At 38.8% G+C, this 23,718-nt stretch overlaps 1 protein-coding gene and 2 long non-coding RNA genes across 4 annotated transcripts in view; all 3 read left to right on the forward strand.

Annotated features, from left to right (window-relative positions):
* Nucleotides 1-16,369, forward strand: part of LOC117955087 — an 18,579-nt gene extending 2,210 nt beyond the window's left edge. Inside the window, exons 2-3 of the long non-coding RNA XR_004658952.1 lie at nt 1,862-1,864; nt 16,074-16,369. This is a non-coding gene — a long non-coding RNA (uncharacterized LOC117955087). The remainder of the gene's footprint in view (nt 1-1,861; nt 1,865-16,073) is intronic.
* On the forward strand, nt 2,205-18,694 carry kif4 (kinesin family member 4). Of its 2 annotated transcripts, XR_004658947.1 has the most exons (32): nt 2,205-2,481; nt 3,833-3,972; nt 4,095-4,209; nt 4,418-4,608; nt 4,747-4,836; nt 4,984-5,150; nt 5,518-5,612; nt 5,791-5,910; nt 6,234-6,409; nt 6,591-6,652; nt 6,771-6,903; nt 7,150-7,208; nt 7,367-7,472; nt 7,607-7,708; nt 7,981-8,163; nt 8,430-8,533; nt 8,686-8,830; nt 9,339-9,449; nt 9,582-9,665; nt 9,935-10,048; nt 10,725-10,880; nt 11,023-11,120; nt 11,421-11,550; nt 11,667-11,837; nt 11,952-12,071; nt 12,197-12,274; nt 12,522-12,623; nt 12,904-13,065; nt 13,332-13,457; nt 14,220-14,336; nt 15,528-16,088; nt 18,682-18,694. XR_004658947.1 is itself a non-coding variant. In XM_034889196.1 (31 exons), the coding sequence occupies exons 2-31, from the start codon at nt 3,850-3,852 to the stop codon at nt 15,732-15,734; spliced, it is 3,747 nt and encodes a 1,248-aa protein (XP_034745087.1). In that variant the 5' UTR covers nt 2,254-2,481; nt 3,833-3,849; the 3' UTR covers nt 15,735-16,171. The 2 variants fall into 2 exon arrangements, 1 of the variants encoding a protein (XP_034745087.1); XM_034889196.1 differs by lacking the exon at nt 18,682-18,694 and having other exon boundaries at nt 2,254-2,481; nt 15,528-16,171.
* A 2,655-nt stretch (nt 18,695-21,349) lies between these two features.
* Nucleotides 21,350-23,092, forward strand: LOC117955090. Its single transcript, XR_004658955.1, has 2 exons — nt 21,350-21,620; nt 22,374-23,092. It is a non-coding gene; the product is annotated as an uncharacterized LOC117955090 (long non-coding RNA).
* The last annotated feature ends 626 nt before the right edge of the window (nt 23,093-23,718 follow it).

The following is a 23,718-nucleotide window of genomic DNA, read 5'->3' on the forward strand; positions in this document are numbered from 1 at the left end:
TCTTATAAATGTTGTTGCAATTATTCACACTTTATGATAACAGAAACTGCCAAGGCTTGCAATGGAATACAAGTCAACAGAAAAATAAAAATGTCCTCATTCTTGTAGTGATACTGTATGATGCAATACAATACAATAGCTTCTCTGTCACAGTTAGCATTGTTAAGTCCTTAATTAGCTCTGATGTAGAATTTGAGCAGTGGGGAACTTCATTCTTATATCCTAGTGATAAAAGAAACATCTTTTCAATGAGAAAGTTCTGCAGCAGAATTCTCAAATTCACTCAAATACTCAGCCAACTTAATTATTATTTAAGCTACTTAGATTGCAATTCATTTTATCATATAAATATGTTCCCGGTGGAAAACCTCATGAAAGAACATGGAGCTTAGTAGGGCATGAAGCTGACATGGCTGTATCCTCTTCAAAGCCTCATTCATGCAACCATTGGATTCTAGACACGGATGATTGCAATGCAGTTCACCCAGTGCAGATTATCAATGTCAAGGTGCCTTTATAAGCCATATGGGCTAAGCTGAGAGCATTACTGTTGGCATTTTAATCTTCCTATAAGAAAAAAATCCCCACATGCACATTCATCATTTATTGAATATACTGTAAATGGAAAGAATAGACTGGTTTGTTCCATTCATTCACTGTCTGTTCTATTCTTGGGAGCATGAGACAATCTGGCATGTTGTTATTAGGACTTGTGGTGGGATTTCAACAGTGCTCCCTCACCACTGAGTCTATGTGTACCATAGCTGACTGTAGACTGAGAATGAGCAATACTCATGGTGATTCAAATAAACACAAAGTTTAGCAAAACTTAACATGTTCTTCAAAAAGTCAGAAAATACAAAATAACTGTAGTCCCTTTGCCACCCTGCTTGAATAGAAATGTATTTGAATCGAACTAAAGGGAATATTATATAACTGATCTTTTAATTTCCCTATGGCATATAATGGCTATAGTATATCATCAAGGGTTTGATCAATATCAATGACCCAATGATTACTTCTAAAGTCTACTACTGATATTCCTGGATATCAAAACAATAATTTACTGTTAGCCAATCTCCTGTTTTGGCATCAAAATCTCTCCACATTGGCACCCGGATGGCCCAGTTGGTAGAGCGGGCGCCCATATGGTTTATTCCTTGATGCAGCAGGTTTGACTCCGACCTGCAGCCCTTTGCTGCATATCATCCCCCCCCCCCCTCACCTTTCGTGTCTTCAGCTGTCCTGTTAAAATTAAAGGCTGAAAATGCTCCAAAAAATAAATAAATCTCTCCACCTGAATTTTCACCTTCATGGTTTCAATTGCCCAGTATTAGATGATTAATTATCAGCATCAAAAGACACTATTCAACATGATGTAGGACTTGTCACCATGTCTCAACTGTGAAAATGTGACTTTATTGTTTCAATAGCATCTGTCACAGGACGGGTGGAGGTTGCACCAGACATCTGGTAAACTCTGGCAATGTTGTTGCAGTTCCCAGTGATCACAGGGTTAATAAAGGCCATAGATTTCATATGACCCAATTACGACATCGCTGTGAGTGCTTGTTTCTCCTGCACATTTATTACAACCTCTGATGCATAGGGGGGAAAAAATATTTGGATGAAGGAGAAACATATTGGTGTCATATCATTGTAAGATCATCTTTTGGGGGAATTTCTGGAAATTTGAATGCTTTATCAGTAGCACACAAACGCAACTTGATCCACGCTTTGACGTCTATTGCTTGCTTAGCTCCTCTCTTCCCCTGCAGAAACCTTGCCATTATTTTATCAGGACTCAGCTGTTTTCCCCTCCGGCTGCTATGTTATGACCTTTCTCTTCCAGCCAAAGCAGACAGTCACTCCCCATTTAACATCATAGGGCTGAAAACTCATCTCATCAAGAAGCATGTCATGTCACCCACTCATCTTCCCTTGTGCCTATCTTCCTCCTCTATTTGCACTTATCTCGGAAAAGAAAATCTCTCCTGAGCTTTTAATTTCTTAACATGGCATGTCTATCTTACACAATTACTGAGTCATATGCTGTTGCCAGGGCAGCACGGCGTTAATGCTCTCTGATGCAATAATTGCTTTTTTGTATGTGTGTGTTTTAGTTTTTCTTTTCTTTTCCTTTTTAGTTGAGGTTTAGCGAAAATGCTATGTTTTTTTTTTTATCCGATAGAGGTCAGTAAGGCTGCCAAGTTACGTTGACTCTACCATAAAACTACAAGTAGAAGAAGAAGAATGAGGCGGAGCTGGATGTTTGAAAGTGGCGGGCAGCAACAACATTCATCTCAAAGATACTGGTTTAAGACCACGGGCTAAGGACAGAGCTTAATCAAGTTTTCCGCAACAAATAACATTCAGAAGTTTTATTACGAGTGTTTTATATTACTGCTGACCATTATCAACCAGAACCGCTGAATGCCGTTGTGTGATATATAAACGTTGGCACTGGAGAAAACGTATAAGGTAAAGTTAACATTAAAGTCAACGTCTTGCTAATAACTGCAGCTAGCTAGCTAACGTTAGCTGACTAGCTAACGTAACCTGAGACCAACTTAAGTTATCACCCGTCAGCTGGGCTGTAGACTGTTCGTTTGGTCTTTGGCATTGTTTTCAATTCAATAAAAACGGCACTTTAACGACCGCTAACAATAAAGTTGGAAGCTTGTTCGCTGTAACGCTAACCTACTTCTTAGGCAGCCAACGTTACTGTAAACGTTATATTGTTCGCTATCTGGCTTAGCTTAGCCGAACAGACATCTAATGAGTAGAGTATAGTTCCTTCTTATCGCTTTCTTATTAACGTCACACAGCTCGGTTTTGATCGGTTTGAGCGAAGGATGGACTTTAGGATATGATGTCATCCTCAGACACCAGTGCGCCACGGATGATGAATTTTAGACCAACTTCTTGGACACCATGACAACAGCCATAGTTTCCTACGACATGGTTTATCAATGGAAGGCAACTGTTTAGGATGTGCCATTTCAAACAAAAAATACGCCAGTGTTCATTGATGGTGAACCAAGTAACGTCATAAAAGCTTTTTATTTTTCAATTCCTGGTGTGTTCTCTGGAACATTGGTCTATTTGTATTATATTAACATTTATTGATGCCCAAGTAACATCAATGAACATAATGCATATAGGCCTCCTTCTCCATAATTTCCAAGTTCCAAGCAGTGTGATTCAAGTCATTTGTAACTTTATCAGTTTTTTTCCGTATCCTTTAATAACAGGTCGGCAACAATTATTTTCTACAGTTAATCTCGAAATCCTCCTCCTGTATTAATTCAATTAATGTCTGTTTTGATTTTTGAAATTCAAACTATATTTAACCAGGAAATGGTCCTATTGAGATTCAGAATCTCTTTTACAAGGGAGTCCTGGCCAAGGCAGAAGGATCAAACGGCAAACAACAGACTTAATTCAAAACAGTTTAAACTGTTTTTGTGTTTAATTAATGTTTAAACATTAATTAAACACAAAATTCACATGATGTTTCATCGTTCATGTCAGCACTGAAGACAAATCCTCCTACCTTCATGAAGGTAATCATTGTATCTCAACATCTGTCTGTTATGGTATGTTGCTTATTGAAAGGATTAATGTTCCTTTAAGATATTTTTAATGACATGACATCTTGCCACATGGCGGGACTGATATTATAATTTAATTTATATTGTTTATTGATCCCAACTGGGGAAATTACAATTTACACTCTGTTTTTGTTAGTAAGCACTACTACTGAGCTACTGCCAATGCCCCTATTACTTGGCTGCATTATGATAACCTCTTCCGTTTCTTTTATCACTAGGTATAAAGACGTGCATCATGACAAATGACGATGTTAAGGTGATCCCAGTGCGGGTTGCCTTGCGATGCCGCCCGTTGGTACCTAAAGAAATCAACGAAGGATGCCAATGCTGTCTCACTTTTGTGCGAGGAGAGCAACAGGTCTGTGTTCACAACAACAGCTCATGTCGATTATATCCATGTGTATATAAAAAAAAAATCTTCTTTAAAGCCTATGCAACTACACTACCCGGTATGTTTAAGCAAAAGTGTTTTGTTTTCAGGTGATTGTTGGCACAGAGAAGGCGTTCACCTATGATTATGTATTCGATCCCACTGCTGAACAAGAAGAGGTCTTCAATACGACTGTGTCCCCCTTATTGAGTGGGCTTTTCAAAGGTAGTTATGTCTTTTAATATAATGATTTATTGAATTCTTTAAGAAAATCTCCTTTTTGTTTTTACCCCACTCCTGGGTGCTGGTTTTGCTTAAGTACTCTTAAGTTGCCACTGGCAGCTCAAAAATGTTAATTGTTAGATTAATTGGCTTTGTTTCTCTGTCTTCTTTTGAATCATTTTGCATCCTCACTTAATTGTCCTTTTTGTAGGGTATCATGCCACAGTTCTTGCATACGGACAGACGGGTTCAGGGAAGACTTTCTCCATGGGAGGAACATACACATCAGCTCAAGAAAATGATCCTTCAGTCGGAGTTATTCCGCGAGTTATCAGAATGATCTTTGAGGAAAGGGAGAGGAGGATGGACTGTGACTTCTGTCTGGCAGTATCTTACCTTGAGGTTGGTGGACATGGTGTTTACACAATTTTTATCTCACCTAATAATGTACTATGTTCCTTGGTATTCAGCAAATGTTTCATTGCACTATGATCTTTTAAAACATTATTATCTTAAGTTTTTCCCTTTTTTTGATTGTAGATCTATAATGAGGACATATTGGACTTGCTCTGTCCATCTAAAGATAAACCTGGGCTCAGCATTAGGGAGGACCCTAAAGAAGGCATTAAGGTGAGTGACTGACATGTTTTACAAAAATGAAAGCACTATATATTATATATATATATATGGTGTCCCCTTTTAAATCCGTACACGTTTAAATATAATGATAGTGTGTGTTTTGTTTTTACTGAAAATTGAAAATATACTTTTTTCCAGATTGTGGGTTTAACTGAGAGGCAGGTGTTCTCTGCCCAAGAGATGGTGGGTTGTCTGGAGATTGGAAATTCTGCTCGCACCGTGGGTTCCACAGCGATGAATGCCGCTTCCTCACGCTCACATGCTATCTTCACCATCACACTGGAGCAGCGCAGAGGGAAAGACAAGTTAGTTTGGTGGTGTTTTCTCACACAAACACTTTGGCAAATATTATTTCCATTTAACCTTAATATGCATCATTTAAGGTTTACACATAGTGAAGCTTTAAACAGTGACATGCTTTTCTTAAAATGCTTTGTAAATCATTGTTTATGTGATGAATATATGCTTTAGGTTAACCACGTTTGATTAACATTGATTAGGACGAGTCGGATGTTGTCTAAAGGGTTAAGTACAATGGGTTGTCAAATAGACATTCTTTAATTTTGACATACTGATTGGATGTGATTTCTTTGTTTTGGCTGCAGTTTTTCATAAAGACACCTCATTGAAAACACTATCTTAGTTAAATATTTGTGTAATCTTTTTTTGCAGAATTGATTCTGTTGTTTCAAAATTGCACCTTGTGGATCTGGCGGGTTCAGAAAGGCAAAAGAAAACCAAAGCCGAGGGAGAGCGTTTAAAGGAAGGTAAACTAATTGTTTTTTTTTTTTCTGTAGTTTTACTTTGTTAAAAGTTGTCACTATCAATTTATGACCCTCCCAATCATATATGGTGTATTATAATATTTCTATTGTCTCATTGTACTAAAGTGTGCCCTTAATAACAGCATTCCTGTTTTTATTGCTTTTTTATCTTCATCTTCAGGCATCAGCATCAATCGTGGCCTTTTGTCTTTGGGTAATGTTATCAGTGCCTTGGGGGATGAAAGCAAAAAAAATAACTTTGTTCCTTACAGAGACTCCAAGCTCACTCGCCTGCTACAAGGTAAGCTTTGATTTTGATGTTCAAAAGTTACGTTGTGGTCATTAGTCTCAGATACCATCCTGACTTTGTAACGCATACATTAGGCTGCTTCTATTGGCAACCGGAACGTTTTTCCTTTTGCTCTATTGACATCATTGTTGTCCAGGGAAGTGTAATGTTGGTACCTGCGGAACAGGATCTGCGTATACCTTTATTTATTTTTGGCAGCGTTACTGGTTATGTACAGGCAGGTGTTCAAAGTAAAAACCATGTGAAATAGTAAATGACTATGGAATGATTGTACTAAGCACTTCTGTGAATCTTTTTCTGTTTGTCATCATCAGATTCTTTGGGAGGCAATAGCCACACTTTGATGATTGCGTGCGTCAGTCCTGCAGACTCCAACATGGAGGAGACCATCAACACCCTGCGATATGCTGACAGAGCTCGCAAGATCAAAAACAAACCTATAGTCAATGTCGACCCCAGAGCTGTCGAAATGAACCATTTGAAACAACGGGTATGGAAATTGGACAGCTGGAGTGTGAAATTGACTTTGTAATCAGATCTCAAACTGCCACTGGCTTATGAAATCATGCTGCAAATCTTTGTTGAAGATTGAGATGACAAAGTGTGTGATACACACCTTACTTCTTCCATTTAAAATGTATTAAATGTCTTTTATTCATACACTTGTTTAGGTACAGGAGCTGCAGGTGATGCTACTTCATGCCCGTGGAGGAGTAGCTCCGATGCTCTCTGGGTAAGACATCAAATTTCCCCATAGGCTGATGTCCTAACAGGACGTTAGATAAATGCTCCCAGGGTACGTATTACTCATAACAAGAAGCCATGACGGTTACTCTGTCCCTCTTTTACAGGCCAGAGTCTGTGGAGAAGGTGACTAAGCTGTTGGAAAGAAATCGCTCCCTGCAGGATGAGAACAATAAGCTAAGCAGAGAGCTGAGCCGGGCAGCTGGACAGACTGCCCTCATGTTTGAAAAGATCATTATGGTGAGCCAGACCGTAACCACATTTACTAATCCTCCTTCCTCCAAAGTCATTGTTGAACGCTGATGGGGAAACTGTTTCTATGGTGATGATGTGTTCGTGTGTACCTACTGTATGGGTAGGAAACAAAGCAAAGACCTTAATTTAAAAAAATGTTCTCTTTATCTGATGTCTTCTCTGTGACATTTAAATGTTTTGCATTGTCATCCATCATGTTTATCACATTGTGTTTGCTTTTTTTTCTTCTAGACGGAACATGCAAATGAGAAGCTACAAAGCAGACTGGAACAACTGCGGGACCACGCAGCGTAAGTTCACAAAGGCATGAAGCCTGGAGAGCTTCAGGAAGGGTCTAACAACACAGAATAATTGAGCTATTTGTGTTAAAAGCTTTGTTTGGTTTTTGATTGCTCATGTCAGTATTGTTTAGGATTTCAGCTATTTACATTTTTAACTTTTACTCCAGATGTACAGTGAATCTTGAAAAGTTGTTGGAAAAACTGGAGGACCAAGAGTTGAAGGAGAATGTTGAGGTGATGAAGAACTTGCAAGACATCATCTTGGAGCTCAAGGTACACACGCCATTTTACAATATATACTGTACGTATTTTATTATCCATTCAAAGAAAAAGTAGAAGTAAGGCTGTAATAATAATACTGTCATAATACTGAATTTCATGATTTGCTGTTTGTTTGGTTTTCTCAGGATGAGAGTGCAGGCATCGCCGCCTCCATCGATGCTATGGCTGCAGGAGAGGATGGAGCCGAGTTGTCCGGGAACGGCAGTAACAACGATGACTCGCCAACAGTACGTCGACACGTTTGGTCTTGTAATATTTACATTAGATGATGGTTTATAGCAAAGATACTTTACATAGTTGAGAATTCGGCACTGTTGTTTTCCATTACACAGAGCGTGCGCATTTTTCACATGTACTGAGGAGATTCACTAAATATATCATATGTAGTAACAGACCGTATTTCTTTTGGTAAACCAACTCATTGATCCAAGAATGAAGTCTTTCTCCTCAGCCATTTCTGACCCAACTGCAAATTGAGATGTTTCCCACCTTGAAACAGGATGCCCCTGGCATTGGTGGTAAGGACTCCCCGGAGGCTTTTACAACCCATCATGCACTGCGCCAGGCCCAGCTCTCCAAGGAACTGATTGAGCTGAACAAAGTGTTGAGCTTGAAGGAAGCTTTTGTGAAGAAAATGTGCCAGAATGACACCCAGTTGGAGCCAATGCAATCAGAGCACCAGGTAAGAGGATTTAGTACCCATTTTTGACTCAAATAATAAATCATGTAAAGTTTCGGTAAAGCAAAATCACTGATTTTGTTCTAATCACATTATAAATTAATAATACTTGTTGAAAACTTGTGGGAAGACTGTAAATTGTGTATTACAAATTTCTGGCCCACCCCCTGATTTTTTTATTTTTGTTATTAATCAATTATGAACCATGTTTTGTTAATTCTTGAGATATGATGGGCGTGTCTTAATCTTCTTGGCATCTTCTCCTTCAGAAAAATGTACAGACTCTACAGACTGCAGTGGATTCTCTGCAGAAAGAGAAAGAGGAACTTATTTTTGCACTTCAGTCTGCAAAGAAAGACACTAACCAGGCTAAGTACGAACACTTAGGAGTTTTTTGGACGTGGTTTGGTTGTACATGTAGCTTCATCATTTTGCAAACGTATTAGTAATTGGTTTTCACATAAAAATAAAGTAGCCTTCACTTTTTACTTTCTGCATCATCTGACATCCACTGCCTTGTTCTAGGCTCAGTGAGCAGCGGAGAAAGAGACTACAGGAGCTGGAGGGCAACCTTGGAGACATGAAGAAGAAGCTGCTGGAGCAGTCCAAACTGCTGAAACTCAAGGAGTCCTCTGTTCAGAAAGTTGGCAAGCTCATGCAGGAGATACAGGTAACCAGTGATTTTCTTTACTTTTACTTTTCTAGGTCCGATGGTGAGGGGTGCAGTATATATGTATGTATGTATGTATGTAACGTTTTTTTTTCTTCTAATGTCTGTATGACTTTTTTTGTACCCAAAATATTGTTGCTGTCATGTTTAAAATTAGATGTTGCATTGCAGAGAGTATGATTTTTATGCAATAGACTGTGTACGTGAACAAAAGTTATTCTACCATCACAGAAGTAGATGATTCTTGGGTCAAAAAGCCATCTCATTAATGTTAAAAAAGAAACTTGGTAATGTTCCATATGAACCAAATAGCAGCAACAATGTATATTTGATGTATCTGGCCATTACTTTGAGTGCATTGAACATTGTGCGGTGGTCAAATTCTTTTGTAAAGCCCACAAATTATGTGCACTGAATTGGCATAGAGCATTGCTTATACAAATATAACTTGTAATGCATGTAAGCCACAAATGCCAAATCCAAATACATTAATGCTGTGTTCTTGCAGGCTATGAAGACCCAGCGTACGCAGCTGATGAAGCAGATGAGGGACGACTCTGAGAAATTCAGACAGTGGAAGAGCAAGAAGGACAGGGAGGTGCTGCAGCTAAAGGAAAAGGTACGTGGCGATCAACTAACATTTTATTTGTGAATTCATCAGGTGTTGATGCTAAATTCTTTTTTTTCCTCATAGTTATTCATTTAGGTAACTTGACTGCATGAACCCTACCGTTTTGTATCTATTTTACAGGATCGTAAACGCCAGTATGAGTTGCTTAAACTTGAGCGGGATTTCCAGAAACAGGCCAATGTTTTGCGTCGTAAAACGGAGGAGGTGAGGCCTCCTTTTTTTTTTCCTGTGCAATGTAATTTAAATGATCTATAACTAAATATGCTGGAGTTCATATATACAACATTTGTGAAGTAGCAAGTACATACTGTATTATATATTAACTGTGTGACCCACACTACCTGGTTGCAAACCTCTGAGTCATTCCTCCTGTTTCTCAATTTCGGCAGGCAATTCAGTCTGAATAGTAGAATGTCAAACTGTTAGAAACAAGTGTAACTGGAAATTATTTAAAGCGTCTTTTCCTCCCACAGGCTGCAGCTGCAAACAAGCGGTTGAAAGATGCCCTACAGAAGAGAAGTGAGGTAGCCGAGAAACGCAAAGAAGGTCATCAAAGAGGAATGGAGGGAGCTGCTGCAAGGGTTAAGGTACTACAACTTGGTTCTAGGGCTTCTCTGTAGTCACAAAAAACAGTATTTGGTCTGCTAGGCATAACTAAGTGCAAAACAAATCATCATTTATAATTGCTAGGGATGCATTCAAAGTTTTGAAAATGGAATTTCACCCTATAGTTACGTTGGATAATGCAGAACATGCTGCAGAGTCGGGAGGCAACTTATAACCCGGTTTTGAGTGGGGATCATTTCCCTCCGCCTCTCCCACCTCTCCGTTTGGTGTGTGTGTATGTGCTTTGAACAAGCACAAGATAAACTTGCAGAAATGCAACATCCTAACCACACAAAAGTCCCTATGCAAATGGCGAATTGTTGTGAGTGAGCAAAAAACAAATTATACGCAATGACTAAAGCTTCTTGGCAATGTATCAAATTAGTTAAATTCTTGTAAACTTGAGGCTATTTCCTTCACCAGCAGCGATTCTCTTTGCCTCAGCAGCAGAGAGGATATGAAATGATGCCTCAGGGCTGTTTGTCAGTTTAATGAAACAGAGCTTTAACCTTTCTAAACAGTGGTCTTCAGAACAAGAATGATTTTTCTACACAAAAGTTAGAGCAGTATTGTTACCATACAGTATGTGAATTTTCCCAAAAGAGTAACGATGCCGATGTTGCTGCCTTAACTCTGTTATTGTATTTATGTGATCAGACATGGCTTCTAAATGAAGTGGAGGTGCTGGTTAGCACAGAGGAGGCCCGGCGCCACCTCAACGATCTGCTGGAGGACAGGAAGGCCTTGGCTCAGGAGATCAACCACCTCAAACAGCAGATAGAGGCAGGGGACAGACCCGCTGCCAAAGTCAGGGTGAGATGTCAATTCTCTACTGTTGAGCATGCACACTTGAGGGAATATGCCAGAACTGAGAATCTGTGGGACATCCATCGCTTTCCAAAGTAGAAATGTTACAAAGGATCAATCCTTTGCTCTGTGGTGTCCTTCCGTGCAGCGTCGGACACTGATCATCTCTGAGCTGGAGACCCAGGGAGCGCTGGAAACGCCTCTGACCAAACAGGTAGAGAGCCTGCAAACAGAGATGGACCTCAGGTGAGTCTGACAAAGCAATGCAGTCACTGCATTGAAACTGTTTTTGTTTTGGGTTTTTTGACCTGCGTTCATCGGCCTCTGCCTCCCTGTAGGTCTAATGATCCTCCTATCACCTGCTGAGCCATATTTGCTACTCTTCTCCCACAAAAATGCACTCACAGACTGTGCTTTTTAATTCATTGCTGTAAAGATTTTTTCACTCTTTGAAACCACAATGTCAGTTTGACAAAACATATCTACAGGAAACACGAAATTGATTTTAAAATGTTACGATTTTCAGACTTATTTGCGTCTTTACAGGAATGCCCAGATAGCTGACCTTCAGCAGAAAGTTCTCGTGGCAGACAGCGAGGGGCGTTTGAAACAGCGCTTCGATAGCATCACAACCATAGTCGATGCCAAGTGTGCCCTTAAGGTCCTCATGTCTGAGGTGAGCAAATGATAAAGATTATTCATTCACACCTGTGTTAAATTAGTAATGGTACATTGATATGTTGCCGTTCGTAAATGCAAAACACATAAATTTCCCCCTTTTTTTTAAATTAGCTGCTGTCCGCTAAAACAGCCAGTGCCAAGCTGGAGAGTGAACTCAAACAGGAGATGGGGAATGCACAAGATTTAAGGAAGATGCTGGCTGATGAGAGAAATGTGATGTCAACCATGGACATGGAGCACCAGCAGCAGTTGGTGGACCTAGAGGAGAGACATCAAGAGAAGGTGCTCATGGTTTTTACTCATGTACCTGTTTGCATCTCTTGTCAGAATACATGCACACTTGTGAAAGTAATGTTCTATAATGTACTAAATGTTTGTTTTTGTTTTCTTGTAAAGGTCCTTTACCTCCTTAACCAGCTACAGAACAAAGCTGTATGTGAAGAGTCAGATGAAGCAAAGCAAAAAGATAGGGAGACTGCAAAGGAGAAGGAGCTTCTCCAACGCCTCAAAGTTCAGGTTCGTTCTCTCCGCTAGCTGAAAAGTGTTTGATCAACCTCTCTGCATTTTGCCTTGTTTTTAAGTGAAATTGTGCAGTTATCACAATAAGTTAATCATGTTGTGTATTTGTAACCTCATTCTAGGAAGAAGAGCTTGAAAAGCTACGATCTTTAAGTGAGCAGAACCAAACTCTGGTGGAGCAGAATGAGCAATACAGACAGGTAACTTCTGCAGGTTTTTTTTTTTAATCATCTTAATGTTAAGTTTAATTATGAATGATCAATAACATTCACTAGTGAATACAACATTGACAAGAGCAGGGGCTTAAAGTCACAGTGTTGACTAATGATCAGATCAAATGACAAATCATTTTACAAATGTATTAAAATGTGAAGTGCTTTACTTAAGCTATTAAGATAAAGACAAACCTTGTTCAAACTCTGCTTTTTTTTCTTTTTTCTTCCACAGAAACTCTCATTGCTCCACCTGGCAAGTGAAAAGACAATCCTTGTGCCTACAGCCAACAATGAAAAGAACCTAGAAGACTCGTTTGAGTACATTCCTCCGAAGGTAAATTATTGCAGATATTCTACCTTCCGGTTTGTTGTTGTTGTTGTTTTTGTGCAATGTTACTTCAGTTTTCTAATGTGGGATATCTCCTTATAGTCCCTGAACATGGTTTGGTCAGGGCCAATGCTTAAACTGAAAGAAAACATGAAACCAAGATTGAATGATTCTGTGAACTATAATTTTGACAAGAGATGTAGTTGTGAAGTTCTCTGATTTAGGAAAATGTATTTAAAAGTCCAAGTGTGTTGATTTTTCCTTTTGTGTTCTCTCCCAACCAAAGCCTAAAGGGAAGCGCTTCACTACAGCTAAAGCACCGCTCAATATGGCCATCAACATTGAAGAGCTGGTGTCTCCCAGCGAGGATGAGAATGAGGAGGACGAGTGGCTTCCTGTGAAAACAGAAAAGGGACGCAGAACCTCAAAGAAACCCAAAGCAACTGGGGTAAGACTGGGATTAGGATCGGGGGTCATCTTCAAGCTTTTGGTATGAAACCAGTTAGCTCATAGACGCTGTCTGTCTAAATTAGCCTCTCTGAAAAATGACACATAATTCAAAAAGCACTAGGTATTTAAAAAGCAGACAGTGCTGTCCAAAATCGACGTTTTGTTCATTTGAGAGTTTTAAAGCAAAATTCCTGAATCGTATCTTGTACATCTGATGCAAAAAGGAAAAAAAAAGGATTTCTGTCATGATTTCTCTTTCTTTAGTGTGCATGTAAAGGTCGCTGCAGCAACAAGCAGTGCAGGTGCCGCAAAGGAAAGATGACATGCGGGGAGAACTGCCAATGTGATCATGAGAAATGTCGAAATATAGATAACCAGGTGCTCGCTGACGTAAGTTATCGAATAATTTCCATCGATCTACCAATAATGTACGCTGTTAGTGTGATGAAGCTTTGTGTTTGTATATCAGACTCTTGATGATCAATCTGTGCTGAAACATCTGCACGTTGGCTAGTTCTTTTTTCCTTTTTTTGGGGGGGGCAGACATTTTGACATGTCATTGTAAATAAAAGACTAGGTTTATATTTAATAACATTAATGATGGCTGCATTCCACGTAGGGGAAGCCCTGGAATTGACCATGTTGGCTCACTGTAATAGATCACTTATAGGACACTAATAGAACTGAGCCATAGTTAAGGTTATACAATTTCATCTGTGCTAACTCTACTATGAAAGGTCCAAATATCTGCTGCTGTGAAAAAGGTATCATCAGGATGTTGACGTTTTAATTACTCAACTGAACTTTACAGCAAACTTATGTAATAATTGCTGCATACAGTAACCGCTCATCACAAGAAAATGTTTCTTTTCAAATACATGCAAACACCACATACATTACACCAACTCATCCAATTGTAGAATTTGGAAGATATTTTTAACTATTAAATATTGACTTATAGTGTGATAACTGAGAACTAAGCTAAACTAAACTAAATTAAGGTTATTATTTGACTATTAGACTAATGTTTATTAGTGGGGGGGAGCTTGATTTGTTTGATGAACATATTGGATGCTTTTATGAAAATACAATGCCGAACACTACACATTGTTCTCGCATTGGGCTTACGCATTGGACTTCTGCTTACTTCAGGATGGAAGTCAGACAGAAAATGTTTCCAGAGACTCTGTGTCTATTCAAGATCCCCCATCCGTCAGCCCGGAAAACACCACATTCTTCAAGCCGCCATCTTGTACACCCACTAAGAAGGTAGACTGTCTCCTTCTGAAGAACTTGGCAACACAAGGTCTAATCATCCATGTGGTGGCCCTGAGAATGACCGGCATGCATGTAGACGTACAAGGCTTGGTAAAAGATGCATGTCCAGAACTTTGACTAGGTTGAGATTAGGCCTGCACGATTTGGGGGAAAATATGAATCACGATTTGTTTGTTTTTTTGCTTAGAAATGTTTCGATGATTTTTTCTTGGGCTATGACAAAACAAGACAAATTGTCATTACCAAACAGATTTTCTTTTTGGCACCTACAACACAATGCGCATCACCACAAACCTGTAAACATAGACCTCAATGAAGAGAAGGGAGAGCATTGCAGCGCTTTAAAAACCATTTTAAACGGTTTATGTTTAAAACTCCCAGAAGAAAGCAGAGCCCGACCGATATATCGGCAGGCCGATGTTATCCGGCCGAGTATCTTATATATTTTAAAAAAATTAAAAATAAATTATTATAATAAATGAATATTTAAAAAATAAAAACAGACTATCAACCATGTTATGCATAATCTGTCCCCCAGAGGTCGCTTTACAACGTTCCTGTTGGCAACACTAATTATTTAGTTTAAGTTTTTTGTTTTTTTTTTGTTCAAAAGAGTTTAAGTTTGATATCAAGTTTGTATTTTTATAAATTTTATTTATCAGAACTTTAATATATTTTGATGTTCCTCTTTTCTTTTGTGACAATAACAAATAATTATATTATTTTAGTGAGAACTCATAAATAACTACAAATAACTAATGTTAGGAAAATCTGTTTTGTTAAATGTTTCTTTTTTCTATATTTAGTATATTGGCATATCAGATTTTTAAATAACCAAATATTCATATCGGCCTTAAAAGTCCTTTTATCGGTCGGGCTCTAGAAAGTAGTGATGCAGTCGGCTTGTAAAATTCAGTCATTTTAAAAACAAAAAAAATGAATCAATCTCAATTTTGTAACAGATAATCGTACAGGCCAAGTTAAGACTCAGTCTCCATTAGAGATGTCTCACCCCTGTATTATTCCCGTTTATTTAAGCAAACCTAACTCTAACAATGCAGTGACATTTAACAACTGTTGACTGTAAATAGGTTTTGGCATATAGTACCTTGCCTGTGATGCCCGTTGCTACTGGAACTGTAAAGGATGTAATGCAGAACAAACTAATGTGCACTATTTCAGGTGCTGAAAGAAATCGGAGACATGGTACATCCCACTGCAGACCTGAAGTTGGATAGAAAGCCTTTCTTTCCGGAGGAAGAGGACGAGGAGGAGGATTACAGTGAGGACAGAACAACGGTCAGCTTCCTCAAGAAGAAGAAAAGACTCCTGACAAGTTTTCAGAACAGTTTTTTTTCTGGATGCACGCCAATCAGAGAAGAACCTTAATCAGGACAGAGCAGGGTAGGGCTTTTTACTTGAGGTGTCCATATGTGTTTGGTTAAATGTTTTGTCAGCGTCTTTTTTTTTTATATATATGTGACTAAACTGTTGTGTACTGTAACATCAAGTTAGCTGTTGATTTTAAGGCACTGTTTTCTGTAGAGGGTAACAAAAGGACTGAATAGCATTGAATCTTTTACTGGAATTCACGATGATGAGGATCAAGAGGCCTGTACATAATATTTTAGTGTTAGGTGATATTTCCTATGAAGTAAGACTAAATTTAGTGTGCTAATTTGTAAAATCAGTTGTGCACCAATTTACAGCCAAGCAGTTTTACATTAGCACTATATAACACGTGTTGGTGAGCAACCTTTAGGTTTTTCACTGTGCTTTTACTATCTGAGCGGAATAAAGTCTTACAGTCAAATCTTGTTTTTAAAGAACAAACCTTTTTCTTTAGTCTGAATGTGTGTGTGTGTGTGTCAGTGTTTAATCTCTCGGTGTCATATGTGGATGAAAATAATTTATTTCATTTTTATTTCAGTAGTCTGTTACGGCAGTTACTTTTTAGTGGAAAGCTGTTTTGACATTGAATTAAAAAAAAATCTTTAAATGGACCACTGCATCAATATGAATTATGCAAATCTAAATGTGTACTTTTGGAGTTATACCGAGTGGTTAGAACTGAATACCTGTGTATATACCTATACTGAAGAAGCACACACATTTCTTTCCCACAACCCCCAAACACAAAAGAACAAAAACATTTCATCAAAGTAGCTCAATAACATGTCTTTGGTGTTTTTGTTCTTGCAATTTCCCTTGTTTTGCTGCTTATTTTCTTTTCAATCCTTTTCTGAAGGTTGCAAAGCCTGAGGTGTTAAGAATTTATTGCGATCTTGAGACCAAATTGAGTACACTGGATCCTTGGTTTGTTTTAAATGTTGCTGTTTAGGCAGAAGTATGAGCACAGAGTGTGTCCAATGATCAGTAGTCCTTTACATTTGGGCAACATCCTTTCTATATGTTCTACATTGTTTTAGAATAGGATGAATAAAATTTGCATTACACAACTGAGCTGTGTCTGCACATTACTGTTGGATGGTTTAAGGTCAGATTATTTTTGGAAACAAATTTTTTTTAAAGCAAAATACCATACATTTAGTTGTTCTAGCTTCTCAAAGGATTAATGATTTCCTTTTAAAATGTGGGTAATTTAACAGCATTGGTATTTTGGCAATTTGTAACTTACACTCAAGACCTAATATTAGCCCAAATGTCACTACAGCTCAGGTTTTTTCTCTATTTTCTGACACTTTGTTTGTCAGATAGTCACAAGTTGGCTGACTTTTTGTGTGCCATTATCACGCTGACAATCCCAAAATTTTTTTATGGATCATGATAAAGCTCCCAAAGGGCTGTTTGTGTCGGACTGCAGTGGTAATAGCAGAACGACAAAACAAGTCATTTTCGCCTGTACCATCCCTCTTGTAGGTTCTCCAGGGTCTCGGAGGGCAGCTGGAGATCGACAGGGCCGCCTCATGTCCTGGGTCTGCCCGATGTCTCCTGGGTTAACCGTGCCGGATGGACCCTACCCCACACAATCCCTGTTTTTGTGCTACACAAAACAGTCCAAATTAAAACCACTGAATACTGGTAGGAGCCGGAACACGTTAGTTCATTCTTTTGGGTTGATTTTCAAGCTTAAACATTAAATATCCTCTGTATGGAATGGACTAAGCAAATTTTTGGTCAATGCTCTATTTATCAAGCAGTTGTGATGGTAGATGTTACTGGAGTATACATTAGAAAGACAATACCTGTGGGGGGGGGGGGGGGGGGGATTCCAATCATTGTTGACAGTTCTGGCTTTCAGCTCTCACTACTGTCACACCAAATGCTTGCTCTTAGGGGAATTCTGGAATTGTTAGGCCTTTGGAAATTATAGAGTGTGGTCTATTCCTACTCTATCTGTGGAGTGTCTGAGATAAGTCTTGTTATGATTTCCAACAAAACAAAAAAAATTGAATTGAATTCAACTACCCAGTCTGTAGTCCTACTGTAGTGTATGTCATGTAGGAACTAAAGCTCTCCACCTGATGCCCATTCTTCTCCAAAAGTCTTCAAACATTTTCACCTGATCAACAGCAGCGCACGGTGCTCCGAGCAAGAGACATTTTTAGCGAGGATGCCCGCCTCCGGAAACCACGACAATGCAGCATTGTTTGACTGGACAATCTGTTTATTGATTTCTCTGATAAAAGGGCAAAGTACATTTAGTAAAATATTATACCACAAAGAGACATGGAGGCAGAGGAATACAGCAGTAGCATATTACAGATTCAAGCAAGACAATACATCCAAAGGATGAAAGGATGAGCCTGCATGAGCGTGACCCAGCACAGAAAACAGGCACACTGTCCACTTTCCAGTGGATTGGAGAGGACATGGTGGTGGATGAACACACTGAGCCCCGGACTTGTCTAGCTACGCAGCTGTAGCTAACTCGTACTGAAACTACGCCAACCAGTACACTTAGTGTCAATCACATGCTCTGCATATTGCTGCTGTAGCATTAATAGACTATAAGAGCAAGTTAACTAACCAACGTTACTTGGAAGTCCCAGACACCATGCTTCTATCTTCATAACATATTCATCTTTCTGTGCGTGTTTCTCGTCTCCACTGAGGACCACAATAGAAATAATGAGTTGGAAAAAGTAAATGAGCTAGTGAAAGATTAATTAAAAAAAGAGTCTCAAGTGAAAAGGAAATAAGAACCCCGAAGGCTGAACACTGATAGACAGAAATGGTGTGAATACAAATACTGTAGGTCTACGTAAAAGGCCTTATAAAGAAATTTTAAAGCCCCTGAAAATCTTCTTTAAATACTGAATATCCATGACTCAATAAGCAACAATCAACATTTAAAAAAAGCAACACGTTAAAGTATTACAACACTAGTCATCAGGAATACGTGGGTGTGGTTTGATCAGATTAACAATGATAAAACAAGCCAACAGTCATCAGATTTGATTAAAACAATGATAAAACCCTGATTGGTGCACAGACTCCGCCTATCCCAAGCTGGCAAGTAAAAGAATCAAAACTGCTCCAACTTCTGCAAAAAACAGCTTGTTCATATATGATCCTATGAAGCTGATTGAGAATATATGTATACATTTAAACACAGTCTTCTTATATTTATGCCGCAGCTGTTTTCACATAGGACTGCACATAACATGAAAATAGGAGTGGATTAGAATGTGATGTTTGACTACTGAATTTCTCTTTAGTTCTAACCAGTCAACCACAATGAAGAAAAAAGAAGCTTGTTTGCTCCTTATGTGAGAAACATTTGTCGTTAAATGTCTGAGGCCGAGGTCAGGCCGTGTGAAGAGGAAATGCATCTTTGTTTTGTCACATTAACTCGGACATATGAGATCTTTAAAGCTCTCGCACTTTGCTTTTTTTCTTTTGACCTCAGCTTCTCGGGACCAACATCCATTGAAGGAAAATACAAAGAGCAAAAAGTAAAGTGAGAAATGTGAAATAGAAGGCAATAGGTGCATGTGAGTGACCCTCTCATCATTTGCAGACACAAAACAGAATTAAAGAACGGGGAAGTAACTGAAGCTAGAGGTTGTTGAATTAGCAAATTGAACTCGGAATATGACATTGTTTGTCCATTAAAAGAACATCAACTACTCTAAAAGGGTCAATCATTTCAGAAATAAGAACACTGTGCAATGAGATGGCAGGACTGCGTGTGACCTTGTCCACTGTATAATTTCATGCTCAGCAGATTGATGTGGTTATCGCATCTAAATTGCAGCAGAAATTATTATGACCTTAGGCACCGTGGATTCAAAGGAGGCAACAAAGGGCTTTATCTGTGTGGCAGATTAATGTTGTGCACATATTCTCTCTCTCTCCCTTGGAGACACTGGACTCTGCACTCAGGCGTACCAATCCCTTGAACTTCTGAGATAAGATAGCTAAAGTTTATGAATAAAAGAGGAGGCCGGACATGTGAGAAATGATTACTTAGAAGAAAAATGTCATTCTGAAACGATAAAACTCTCTACATTTTCGGTTTCATTATGGATCTGTTATTATCAACTTTGTTCCTGTTAGGTCACCAGATGACATTTTTTTTGTTTTTAATAATATCAATGGCAGACACAGGGTATGTAAAATATAAAATAAAATGTAACACTCTTACAACAAAGACTACTATTTAAACTAGAGATGGTCTGATGCCATATTTTGCTTCCCGATACCAAATCTGATACCTTAACTTGCGTATTGGCTGATACCAAGTACTGATTTGATACCAGTGTGTCATATATTTTATTATTTTTTAACAACTGTGTACTACTATCCATGTATGGATGTGATGTGATTTCTATCTTTGTTGTCGGTCTGGCTCAGGTTAAACTCTCTGTGAAACATGAACAAACAAACAATGACCGCCACAGAACATTCTTTTATCATTTCAGTTATAAAAGAAAAATAACATAAATTAACTTTAAAGTAGATTTTCTTTAGGGCTTCATTACGTGGTGTTTGATCGGTGTACATACTCCAGTACTTCCCGATACCGATACCATCGTTTTAGGCAGTATCAGAGGCGATACTGATACTGGCATCGGTATTGGAACATCTTTAGTTTAAACCAGTGCAAACTTGAAGTCTTAATGTTAATTAAAAAGAGTGTATCACCAGTAGGTTGTGTCACATGTCATTAGTCACTTTACAGTGCCCTAAAGTTAAATAATGACATTATCTGTTAGAGTTTATTATTCAGGGTCACATACCATGACTACACATGTATTGTATTAAATGATAAAAGATTTCTCTCTCAGTATAGTTACTATGATGATTATTTGTTACATTTATACTAATTAGTATGTACTCTGCACCCTCCTCCTCTCTCTCAATCTCTAACACACCATTTAATTAGACTTTTATTGTGCTGTTGTTCCCTTTTGCTCCGTGACTGTGGTCCACAGTCTTTTGCTTCCTCCTGTGCTATTGCTTCATAGCTCTAACTTTCATATCTGCTCGTTCCAGTGAATGTGCGTGGGTGTGTGTGTGTGTGTGTGTGTGTGTGTGTGTGTGTGTATATGTGAGAAATGCAACCGTAAACGTAGATTGGGCTCACGTGCCGATACTTCAGGGCATCACGCTGTGGCTCGTGTCATGCTGCATTTACAAGCAAAGCACAAAGAGCAAAGTGAGCGCCTTTCAACTCACGTTTCCTCGGCCATTATGGTTGATAGGTTGGTGACAGATAGCCGGCTCAAGGTTTCTTTCATAGAACAAATTTCAATTCATATGAAAACTTATTATGAGTTATGACATGGTAGATCACACTGTTTTCAAATCACAGGTAAGGCTCAGAAAAAGCACATGTTGCAGTGGGTGCGCTGAGTCGTTCCTGCAGGCCATGTGAGGGGTTGAATACATATTTTGTGCAGGACACAAAAGAGATGTGCCTGACGCTGGCCCTACCCTCTGTGTCAGTCAGTGTGGAATCAGGATGTTGGACTGAGGGGCAGGGCGCCGGGCCTGTTAAATATTGACTGCAAGTGTAATAATTAACCTGCCACCAACTCCTGATCCCTTAAACTGGCTGCTCTGCCTCGCTGCCATTGCTTCGCCGTCTCGGCTGACTTTTACATCAAAATGTGCCTCTTTTAGCTTCTGTTGAATGTCTGTATCACCTTCTGTGTCTTCATCTTTCCTGGTCCTGTCTGCTCTGTTTCGTCTTTCCTGTATCTCCCCCATGCTGCTCTGGCCCGGCTCCCTGTGCCAGACACCCTGCTGCTGCTCTTCAAACCTTTGGCCTCGTCCTGTGAAAGCCAACGGGCCCTGCATTTGAAGGTGAGTACAGTTCTTACCCAAAACTCACTCCTAAATTTACAAGATTTAAACAGTGTTCAAGGACGACTCCAATCATTATTTATCGAAAGAATACCTGACAGAAGCAGGTGGCAAACTAAAAGATATATATATTTGTGATACTTGTATAGTTTCATCATAGAAATGGCTCTATAATAAAGAAAACATTTTTTTTTCTGACTTTAATATGCTGAAAACCTTAAAAAAAACCTAAGTATTTTTTCTCTTTTTTAATGTTTTTAAAATTTGATATTTTTTTGGCGTAGATATAGAATAAAAAAGGTGTAATTGTAGTAATTTTCGAATAAATGTTCATGTTAATAAGGCAGAAAACGATGGATGCCGTCTGCCTAATTCACAGAATAAAAAGCAACCAAGTAAGCATATATGGTCAAATAGAGCTTCTAATCATTTAATTGCTTTATTGTTCAGTTTTTTTGTGTGCAAAGTTTTACTGCGAGGAAAATTCTACAGAGATATTTATCTGCGAGCTGCACGAGGCAGGTTGAGAAAGAATTAAATGCATTACCGGAATTGAAGAAAACCTCGATTAGCTTCGAAGTGAGAGAATATTGAGAAACTGAGACCAATCTTTTAGTAGTTATGAGGAAAAATATCAGCGTAAGCAGGAAGTGAAGGGCCTGCAGGTACATAGGTCAGGCACACCCATATATTCACATATTGAAAAGCGCACTCATGTTGACAGCAACCATAAAATCTGTGTTATCTATACAGGCCTTGGCCCTTTGGCCGTGCTGTTGGAAGAGTGTGAGCAATGATGCCCTCTACTTGAGGCAATAAAACTGGGAGGAGGAAATTGCAGGGTCAAAGTCACTTGCAAGTGGAGACTCCTCACGTACTAAAGCAATCGCCTTTAAAGCCAAATACTAACTTAACCTCGGTGCTGTCTCTTGCTCCTTTTCTCCTCTTTCTCTCTCTCTCTCAGCTTTCATCTCGGGTATTTCCACTCCAGCCCCCAGCACTGCAAACTGAAATCTTCATCGTAGGTTTGTCCTCCTGTAACATGGCTGACTTGGAGAAGAACAGGAGAAGCTGCAGTTTGTCAGTGATGAGCCTTCTGGTGCTTGCTGGATGTAACAGCAACTCCATGTGGAAGCGCTGTGTGTTCCAGTGGAGGTGCTGTTACCTGCAGAGAGTCCCCGAACACAACACGACAAGGCCCGGTCGCAAAGCTCGCTCTTTCATTCAAAGTTGAGTTTTTTTTTTTTTTTCATTTTGAAGCAGCTGAAGAGTAATGGGACACAAGGTGATGACCTATGAATTGACAGCCAGTGATTGTAACATCTGCCTGTCAGTTCTGTAGGCCACTGCTGTGTTTGTCCCTCTGACTGCGCACAGTACAGATGAGGATGGGACGTTGGGAACTTTTATACACATCACAGTTGTTTTAGAAGCATGTTTTACAATGAATAAAGTTTGAATGTGTTGCTTTATGTGTGGATGAGTCTGTCATTTATCCTCTCTTGGTCTGGGTAAGATTAACATGTGTTATTATTTAATTAGCGATTAAAAACACATTTTTATTCCTTGGCTTTTAATCCGGCATGAGAACTGTATGTACTGTACTGTTTGTCTGGTGTTTTATTCTGTCTATTTATTGTTTCATGTCAATGTACAGCACTTGGTCAACCTGGTTGTTTTTGAATGTGCTTTAGAAATAAAGTTATCAACGAAAGTCAAAACTTTAAAACTCATAATCATGATATAATAATAGCTACAAGATCGTTAAAAGAATAGCAAAGATAAAGTTACCTCACTAGATAGTTTGTAGTACAAAGTATATATACACTGTATACTATAATATATAGTACAAAAATGTAGTAATGATGTACTTAATTGAAATCTAGCCTGCAAGCAAAATGAGTGTGTTTCCAAAATCATCATTAGATAAATAGTCTTTATTGTCCATTGGGAAAACTTGTTTTTGCAGTTTGTACATCATTAAACTAACAATGATTGATAACGGCCATCAAAATCTGACTATAATAATAATAACTCATTGTTTTGAAAAAATGGCACATGTTCATTGGAATTGAAAACATTACATAGGATTCACATT

This window comes from Etheostoma cragini, chromosome 13 (assembly GCF_013103735.1).
Source record: "Etheostoma cragini isolate CJK2018 chromosome 13, CSU_Ecrag_1.0, whole genome shotgun sequence".
Taxonomy (NCBI): Eukaryota; Metazoa; Chordata; class Actinopteri; order Perciformes; family Percidae; genus Etheostoma; species Etheostoma cragini.

Coding starts and splice junctions, on each gene's coding strand:
- kif4 (XM_034889196.1), top strand. CDS start 3,850: ATGACAAATGACGATGTTAAGGTGATCCCAGTGCGGGTTGCCTTGCGA. Junction 7,473..7,606: donor ACATCATCTTGGAGCTCAAG/GTACACACGCCA, acceptor TGGTTTTCTCAG/GATGAGAGTGCAGGCATCGC. Junction 10,049..10,724: donor GAGCTGCTGCAAGGGTTAAG/GTACTACAACTT, acceptor TTATGTGATCAG/ACATGGCTTCTAAATGAAGT.